At 41.9% G+C, this 9,901-nt stretch overlaps 1 protein-coding gene across 1 annotated transcript in view; it reads right to left on the bottom strand.

Annotated features, from left to right (window-relative positions):
- LOC138973746 (sortilin-related receptor-like) overlaps nucleotides 1–9,256 on the bottom strand; it is a 30,781-nt gene extending 21,525 nt beyond the window's left edge. Inside the window, exons 1-3 of the mRNA XM_070346463.1 lie at nucleotides 9,132–9,256; nucleotides 6,828–6,907; nucleotides 3,172–3,294 (exon numbers count right to left, since the gene is read on the bottom strand). Of these exons, the coding sequence (XP_070202564.1) occupies nucleotides 3,172–3,294; nucleotides 6,828–6,907; nucleotides 9,132–9,226 (298 nt within the window). The 5' untranslated portion in view covers nucleotides 9,227–9,256. The remainder of the gene's footprint in view (nucleotides 1–3,171; nucleotides 3,295–6,827; nucleotides 6,908–9,131) is intronic.
- Nucleotides 9,257–9,901: the final 645 nt, after the last annotated feature.

Below are 9,901 nucleotides of genomic sequence, written 5' to 3'. Positions count from 1 at the left end.
ACCATAAGCAGGAACTATCCACTTGGTCTGCCGAGGTCAGCTCAGCTGTTATCTTATTCAAGTATACCCCCTACCAACCTAGGCCCCCCCCCCTCCACATGCACACTGTAGAATGTGTATATATATATATGTGTGTGTGTGTGTGTGTGTGTGTGTGTGTGTGTGTGTGTGTGAGCAGAAGCGAGTTTTTTACGTCTTTAGCGCACCTCTGTGTGTATGTATGTGTGTGTGTGTGTGTGTGTGTGTGTGTGTGTGTGTGTGTGTGAGTGTGTGTGTGTGTGTGTGTGGCTGTGCACCTGAGGCTAGTATCAGCGGCTAGACCCGCGGCTCTGTTCTGAACCCTCCCCTGTTTCACCGTGGCATGCTTTGACAATAGCTCGGTGTGCATTGTGGCTACAAGGGTGTGATTTTTGTGGGGACCACAGAATACCTCAATTTCCTTTTTTCTCTCTCCTGTTTTTAGAGGGGATCGGTTTGCCCCCCCTCCCCCCCACCCCATCTTCCTCTTCCCCTCCTCTACCTTTCCGGACCATCTCAGGGCTTGGAAACATGAATACACGCATGCAGGAAAGAAAACAAAATGGGTAGCGCCGTATACTGTATGGCAGCTCGCTTTCCCCAGGGAGAAAGCAGCCCGAATTTCTGTGAGGTTACCCTCATGGACTATATAAATCTTATCCTTATCCTTATCCTTATCCTTATCCTTTATCGTTGAGGCCTGGCTCCAAGAAGCGAGCCCACAACGACCCCCTGTTAAAATCCACTCCCTGTCTGTTCCTCCTTCCCCTCCGCACTAGATTCCCCCCTTTCCAGACCCATCCCCCCTGTCTTTCTCTCCCGACCCAAAACCATTAAGTAGTGATATACGTAGAATTAATATATTGCTCTTGCTCCATATTGTTTCGTCGCGGCGCAGTTGATGCGCTAGATAGCACTTGGTGGTAGGCTAGACCCTGAGCCAAGGACCTACAGTTAGTTGGGCGCCAGGGCAAATCGCGAAAACCAATAGCTTGCCTACCAACCCACCCATGTTTTTGTTTTTTTCACAGGCTCACTATCCACTGCATCGTGCGTGTGTGTGTGTGTGTGTGTGTGTGTGTGTGTGTGTGTGTGCGTGGGTGTTTTTGTGTGTGTGTGTGGGTGTGTGTGTATGTGTGTGTGTGTCGGTGTGTGTCGGAGTGTGTCGGTGTGCGTGCGTGCGTGCGTGCATGCTTGCGCGCTTTTGTTCAACCGTGTGTATGTTCCATTAGTCTTATCCTGACATGGATTTCAAAACAGAGTCGTTTTCATATGAAAATATGGTACATTAGCTGAGTGTACTTCAGTTGACTAAGCGACAATAATCCTTTACGACAGCGTTGATGAGACGCAGTGTGGATGGATAAGATTAGCTGAAATCTTGAGTCGATGTCACAGAAAGTGTGCTCCATGGGGTGGCGTATTTTGAGCAGGAAATATGTACGTACTTAGCAGAAGCTGGCAAAACGGAATTTGACCAGTCGCGACCTGATATATGGGATGATGTTGTTGCCCGATTGAACAGAAACACCTCCCCTATGAGTAACAACCAATGAGAGCATTGGGTTTGATGCAGTTATCTTTTGTTACAATCAATCAATCAATCAATCAATGAGGCTTATATCGCGCATATTCCGTGGGTACAGTTCTAGGCGCTCTGCAGTGATGCTGTGTGAGATGAAATTTTATACGGCCAGTAATTGCAGCCATTTCGGCGCATATTTACCTTTCACGGCCTATTATTCCAAGTCACACGGGTATAGGTAGACAATTATTAACTGTGCCTAAGCAATTTTGCCAGGAAAGACCCTTTTGTCAATCGTGGGATCTTTAACGTGCACACCCAATGTAGTGTACACGGGGGGAGTTCGGACACTAGCAACGAAGAGGGCGACGACAACGAAGATGATGGTTATATCGATGTATTGCAAAGTTCTTTGGTCGGCGTTGGTCGTCAGTCGGTGACCTCAGTTTTCCTTGCACTGAAGGAACCAATCGCTGCATATAGAGCTATTGACTTGTATGCAAATGAACTCGCCCAGTTTCTGATCTAGTTTCGTAACTACAGTTGCAATCTACATTTATTTGAACTTGCGCAATCCACACAATATGTCAAATACATGTAGACGTCTATACATGTTCCCTGGCGGCGGTTTGCATGGCATAAACTCGACACGTATTGTTTACTTCTACCAGGTTTTGCCGATCGCTGTGACGTAGCTCTGTCGTTGCGTGTCTTGTTCTACAACTGGTGATTGTTGACGTTCCCAGTGTCAGTGCAGACAAAGGATATCGATTCAAATTACCCAGCAGTCACTAGGTTAGCTGACATCTTGAGTCGGTGTTACAGAAAGTGAGCTCCATGGGGTGGCGTATTTTAAGCAGAAGGTAGGAAAACGCAATTTGACCAGTCGAGTCCTGATAATATGGGATGATTTGTTTGCCCTATTGAACAGAAACACATCCCCCATGAGTAACGACATAGACCACTGGTTTTGGTGCAGTTATCTTGAGTTACTACAACGACGAAGGCAACGACGACGGAGATAATGGAAATAGCGATGTATTGCAAACGTCGGTGGTCGTCAGTCGGTGACGTCAGTTTCCCTTGGAACCAATCGCTGCATATAGGGCTACTGACTTGTATGCAAGTTAACTCGTCTAGTTGCTACTTTAGTTTCGTAACTAGAGTTGCAATGAACATATATTTAAACGTGCGCAATCAACAAACGTCAAATACATCAACTCAGTACATTTTCCCTGGCGGCGGTTTGCATGGCATAAACTCGACAAGTATTGTTTAACTGCTACCAGGTTTTGCCGATCGCTCAGTGTTACGTAGCTGAGTCGTTGCGTCCCTTGTTCTACAACTGGTGACTGTCGACGCTCCCAGTGTCAGTGCAGACAAAGTGTATCGATTCAAATTACACAGCAGTCACTTTGACAGCTCTTACTATTAATCGAATCAATTAAGAACATTTAACTAGCGCTTTTGACGACGAATTGTTCAATGGGCGGCCGAGCGTTGCTTTTGTTATATAGTGCTACAAATATCACGGACATTACAACGACGAACATTCCGCTATGTTTGCTTTTTTCAATCGGCGGCTGAGATTGTTGTGTCTCTGTCTCATTCATCGGACATGTACATACTGGGACAGTTCTGCTCATCACTGTCGTCACCACAGTTGTCCCATCCATCGTTCCGTCCATCACAGCGGGATGACTCTCGTATACACTTGTTGTTCGCGCACTTCCACGCGACAAATCCGCACTCTGTGGAGGATGACAGAAAGTTGTGACAGCGTGCATTTGTAATAAATACACAAACAAAATACACACACACACACACACACACACACACACACGCGCGTGTGCATTTTACAGTGTGTATGTGGAGGTGAGGGGTAGGTGGGTGGGGGTATACTTGAATAAGATAGACACAATAATCAATGCAATGGTATGGTGCAGAAGGTAAGCAAGGAATAAACAAACACATAAACTTATTTTCAGTCTCAACGCATGCCATCCTTTCAATCGGACACTTGTTATACTTAAAGAAAGTACACCTAACGCGCCATTGTTAAAAGTTTTCTGACAATTTCGACATTCGCTGTACTGTAATTTAGAAACACCAATAATGATATTCTCAAAACTGCTCTAAAACTATGCTAACATTGATAAAGAAAATAATTTTAATCAGCGAACGGTGTGTTTCGCCCAGCTCTCGCGTAACAGGAGCCGGATTCCGTTCGTCATTATATTTAAGCAGTCGCCCAAAGATCACTTGGGTCAACCCGACGAGGTTGGGGTTGCTACCACTTTATGTGACAGTTTATAACATGATTTTTAATCTAGAGTCCTGGGGCTATTCGTTATACCGTCCTTTATCTTTTCTTTTCTTCTATTCGTTGACGGTTGTCCATATTAGAGAGAGAGAGAGAGAGAGAGAGAGAGAGAGAGAGAGAGAGAGAGAGAGAGAGAGAGAGAGAGAAAAGAGAGAGAGCGAGAGAGAGAAAGAGAGAGAGAGACAATGAGAGAGAGAGAGATAGAGATAGAGAGGGCGAGAGAGAGAAAGAGTGAGAGAGAGAGAGAAAGAGAGTGGGGGCGAGAGAGAGAGAGAGAGAGAGAGAGAGAGAGAGAGAGAGAAAGAGAGCGAGAGAGAGCGAGAGAGAGCGAGAGAGAGAGAGAGAGAGAGAGACCGACACACAGACACACACACAGACACACACACACACACACACACACACACACACACACACACACACACACACACACACACACAAGTTGAGTGGAAAAGATCAGCTGAAATCTCAAGTCCGTGTCACAGAAAGTGTGTTCTTTGGGCTGTCGTACTTTGAGCAGGAAATATCTAGTTACTTTGTAGAAGCAAGGACACCACAATTGGCCATGCGCGTCATGAGATATGTGTATGTGAACAAAACTAGTGAACACAAATACCTCCCCTGTGAGTAACAACACTGAGCAATGTCTTTGCTGCAGTTATCGTTATGTTACTTGCAACGACTCCGGCAACGACGACGGAGATGATGGTAAAAGCGAAACATTCTCAAGTTCTCGTCGCTCTGCGGTGGTCGTCTATCGGTGACGTCAGTCTCCCTTACTCTAAATGAATCAATCGCTGCATATAGGGTTATTGAGTTGTAAGCAAATACACTGGTGAAGCTGCTTCTTTAGTTGCGTTTATATAATTATTTGCAATTGACACTTGTAGACTTGCAAAGTCCAAACAATAATTTAGACATAGAACAAACTCAAAAATTATTGTTTTACGACTAACATGTTTTGATCGCTGTGACGTAGCTCTATCGTTGCGTCCTTTATTCTAAAACTGTTGACTGTCTGTGCAGAAAAAGGGTATCAATTCATATTACCCAGAAGTTACCAGCTGGCACGTTGACAGCTCTTTAAATAATTCAGATTAGTTAAGGACACAACCAACATGAAAGTAGTGGATATTGAAACACACACACCACTTTGACTAGGTCATTGAAATTGGTGCTAAACATATTCAAACAAATACAGCAACAAAAACCCTGCTCCATTTGTGTTGTGGGTTTTGTTTAAATCAGCAGCCAAGATTTGCATGTGTCAAAGGGCGCGATCAAGCGTATCCGGCGGAAGTGCTAAAACTAGCCATATGACATCCTGATGACAAAGAATGTGTACGTTAGAATATGGTAACCAGTTATTAGCCATGCATGTTCAGTGCATTGTTTCTTTAATTATGTCCCGATTCTGACGTCACGGACTGACCACCACCACTGATCTACGAACTTTGCAAGGTTTCTCTTAAACAGTTAAACGCGTCGTTTGCACAGTGCGAATAATTCATATTTTATGATGCTAAAATCAACAAAAGTAATAACACGTAACGAATAGCAGTGAACAGTATCTGCTCACAGACGGCTTCTCTTTTTGTAAAGTACGCTATTTTTAATAGATAATTGCAGATTCATAAAAAAACGCACTCTTGTGGCGTTTTTGCATGATAATAATTTTAAAATCATGATTTGGAAAAAAACACCATATAAAAGCATGACTTATTTTTGTTCATCGCCTGTCTGTTCAAGATTACAATGCTAACAAGAAGGAAGGATAACTGAAACGAGTTTCAAAGAAATAGCAGCAAAGATCAGGAAAATTACGCAGTCTACTTCCGGGAGAAGAACAACCTTCTTTTTATGGAATTAGTTAATATATATTTCCAGTCATGTATTCACAAGGATGCCTAACAAGTGTCAATGGTCATGTAATTAATTGCATGACAGTCTTTTTCTTCTGCGTTCGTGGGCTGAAACTCCCCCGTTCACTCATGTTTTTGCACGAGTGGAGTTTTACATGTTTCACCGTTTTAACCCCGCCATTTAGGCAGCTATACGCCGTTTTCGGAGGAAGCATGCTGGGTATTTTCGTGTTTCTATAACCCACCGAACTCTGGCATGGATGACAGGATCTTTTCCGCGCGTACTTGGTCTTGTGCGTGCGTGTACACAAAAGGGAAAAAGGCAGTCTTCACATAAGTTGACCTGGGAGATCGGACAAATCTCCACCTTAACCTACCAGGCGCGGCCGGGATTCGAACCCACGACCTTGCGATTTGGAGGCCGGCGTCTTACCACCAAGCCATTGCGCCCGTCTGCATGAGTCTAAAATAACATATCCAGTTAATATAATATGCAAAGCACCAGATACATATTATGAGTTATTTCTAATCTACTGACTGTTAGCAAATGTTATTACCAATTCAGTGCCCCATATGGCTTTTTGACCAATCGAAAACTCTATCAAAATTTGCCAAAAGGCTCATTTTGATATATTTTTTCTCGACATGTCTTGTTATCATTTGCTAACAGTCAGCATATTAGAAATAACTCATAATAACAGACATGTCTCACAAACGATATCAGCATTCGCCTAAAAGGCTCATGCTTGATATCTTTTTTCTCGACATGTCTGTTAATATTTGCTAACAGTCAGTATATTAGAAATAACTCAATATAATTTTTGCAACCGTTATTATGAAACATTGTAACGAGGCTTAGTAACCATAGAATATACTCCGGTAACCAAAGAAAATACAGCATATTCGCCAACTGAGGATAACAGAGTCAAACAAGTAGGTCATTTCTATGAGTGATATCAAACAGCAGCTGGGCAGGATATACGATCAGACTTGCCCATGGTGTTATAGCATGTTCCCATTTGGACACAAACCAAACACTACATTTACAACATCTAACATTATCGAGTACGTTTTAAAAGGCACATTTCATGTTAATACTTACCACCCTGAGCCATGGGGATGGTGCATGATACAAGCAGTGCCAGGATGCAAGGTCGGTAGATTACAGCGAATCGCATCGTCCTTCAAAAATAAATGCATATTAGAATAAAAGAACAGTCATTGTTGCTATGAAAAAGGCGGAGATGATCAGTGTTGCGTTTTTACCTTTGTCTTGAATCGCAGGCGTGTGTGCGTGTGTGCATGTTTGTGTGTGTGTGTGTGTGTGTGTGTGTGTGTGTGTGTGTGTGCGTGTGTGTGCGTGTGTGTGTGGGTGTATGTGTGTGTGTGTGTGTGTGTGTGTGTGTCTGTTTCTTAGATTGTAATGTGGTTGATGGGTGAACTTAGATTTCTTTATTTATAGTTATGTATGTCATCCTACTGGGTTTTTTTCTGGCTCTCTGTCTTTCTTTCTAATGTTAGTGCGCTGGTTCTGTGCGTCGCTTAGTTTTCGAGATAGGCGTGACCTGAGACCTTTTTTTTCAGGAGGTTTCCGCAAAAATAGATCTTACACGATTCGCGCGAAACCGTTAAGAAGCAGACGCTAACTGAGAAACTTTGCATAATAGACTGATAGAGTGTTGCCCCTGTGTTTGTCTCGTGATAACGTTAGCAAGTTTTGTATGATAACGATTCACTTGCAAAATAAAGTATTCAACGTGGTGTGTTAGTGGTAAATGTAGATATAAATGTGTAAAGCAAACAAATACACGTGTTTTTCTTGTGAAAATGTTGCGTTGTGCGGATGTTTAAGAGGTCACGTGATGTAAACAAAGCAAAGTGCGGGACGTACTCAGCTCTGAGCTGTAACACTGGCAAGTTCAAAACACGAAAAAACCCGATTCCGTTATGCGAGTTGCCACCGGGGATGTTTGTATTTTTCAAATGGTTGTATACAAAAAAGTCTTGTATTTATCATCGTAATCCGGCCCTGTTCTTTTTTTCGTCACGCCAAAAACCGCTTTTTCTTTTGAGCCACGCAGCATTATTCGTTCTTTCCTTCTTTCTGTATGAGTGTCTGTCTGTCTGTCGTTCTTTTTTTTCTTCTTTTTTTTTTCGTTCTCTCTTACGTTTTTTTCTTGTAGGTCATTTCTTCTGTGTGATCTGTCTGCCTGTCTGTACACGTATGTGTCTACCTTTCTGATGACTTTCTTATATCGTTTTGACATCCCTTATTTCTGTCTGTATGTCTGTCTGTCTGTCTGTCTGTCTGTCTGTCTGTCTGTCTGTCTGTCTGTCTGTCTGTCTGTCTGTCTTTCTTTCTTTCTTTCTTTCTTTCTTTCTTTTTTTCTTTCTTTTTTTTCTTTTTTTTGTCTTTCTTTCTTTCTTTCTTTCTTTCTTTCTTTCTGTCTTTCTTTTTTTTAACATTTAGTCAAGTTATGACTTAATGTTTTAACGTTGACAGGGAACCGAGATGAGGGTGTGGTGTATGTATGTGTGTGTGTGTGTGTTTGTGTGTGTGTGTGTGTGTGTATGAGTAGAGCGATTCAGAGAAAACTACCAGACCAATCTTCATGAAACTTTACATGGAAGTTACGAGGTATAATATCTCAGATGCTTTTATCGTTTTTGTTGTTGATAAATGTCATTGATGACGTCATATCCGGCTTTTGGGGAAAGTTGAGGCCGCACTGTCACGCCTTTAGTTTTTAACCAAATTGGTTAACATTTTGGTGAAGCAATCTTTGACTAAGTCCGAACTACGGGATTGCATTGCAGCTCAGAAGCTTAAACATTAGTTCATTAGTTTGCTCATTACAATAATTAACATTAAAATGGATTGTTCGCATACATAATTAAAATTGATTGCATCATATTTTTCATCATATTGTGCATCTAAAAATATATCAAAATATCATGTTCACAATAAAAATGTTATCACAATTAACGAAAATAAGTTAATTAGTAATACAATTAAAATTTAAAAAATCGATCCAAACATGATTTCATCTTATTCTCTATGAATTTCTAATTCCAAATACATTGAGATATAATGTGGTGTATTCAAAACAAGCTCATGAAGTTAAAACAAATAATACAGAACAGCGCTTTTTTCTGCTTACCGCGATACGCTGTTGCGCTATTCTGTCTTGACAATTTCACTTCGTGTTGCACGGAAAAAGTGAGCCATTTTTCTTGTCGCGGGATTAACGAAGCTGTTACGTCTTGGTACAAAAAAATGCAGTGCGTCCAGTTTCTTTCTGTGAGTTCGACAGATTGACTAAATGTTGTAATTTCGCCTTACGCGACTTGTGTTTTCTTGCTGTCTTCTTCCATTACACAAAATAACATAAACAACATAACTTACCTCAAACTTGTTCCTTTTTCGTCTAGCTGAATCTTCTTCGGAAAGAAAGGAGGTCCTGCATGTACCCAAGAGACACTAACTAAGTAAACGGACATCTGCAGGTTATATGTAGTTCATATAGCAGCATGTCATTAGCACGTAGGGTGTGTGTGTGTGTGTGTGTGGGGGGGGGGGGCGGGGGCTAGATTGCTGCTCTGCTGGTGAATGTTTGGTTTGACGCGATTCGGGCACACATTAGTATCCATTTTTACATCCAACCAACAATTTGAAGAAATATAACCTCTACTTATAGCCTAACAACACGTTAAACTTCACGTTCACTACGGACGTATGTGTGCTGTTCATTTATTTGAATTCTCGCATCGCATCTTGGCTGTCTGAGGAGCTGTTACCTTCATCATAATACATTCAGCTTCGTTTTAATTATTTTCACGTTTTATTTATTATAATTCCTGCATCGTAGTTCAGCTGTCCGAGCAGTTGTCACCTTCACGCCATTGCAATGTGCGAGAACCAAGCCTGGCCGCCTGTTGAACCTGTGGAAGCGACCGTCATTTCCCAGCAATGGAACAATAAAGACTTAGTAATTGAAATGAAAATGAAAATAATGGTGCTATACCAATTTGGGTTGTTATTTTGCTTTAATCATTTTTATCTCATTTGTAATTGCAATGTGTGAAAAGCTGTTGAGTTGAACGTGCTAAGGTAAACATTCAAATAAATGCATGCTTATTTATTTGATGAGTTTTGTTGCGCGTGCGCGCGTGCGT

The sequence above is a fragment of the Littorina saxatilis genome, linkage group LG8, assembly GCF_037325665.1.
Source record: "Littorina saxatilis isolate snail1 linkage group LG8, US_GU_Lsax_2.0, whole genome shotgun sequence".
NCBI classification, from domain to species: domain Eukaryota; kingdom Metazoa; phylum Mollusca; class Gastropoda; order Littorinimorpha; family Littorinidae; genus Littorina; species Littorina saxatilis.
The sequence above is the reverse complement of the archived record's forward strand: the minus strand, read 5'-3'. Positions and strand labels throughout refer to the sequence as shown.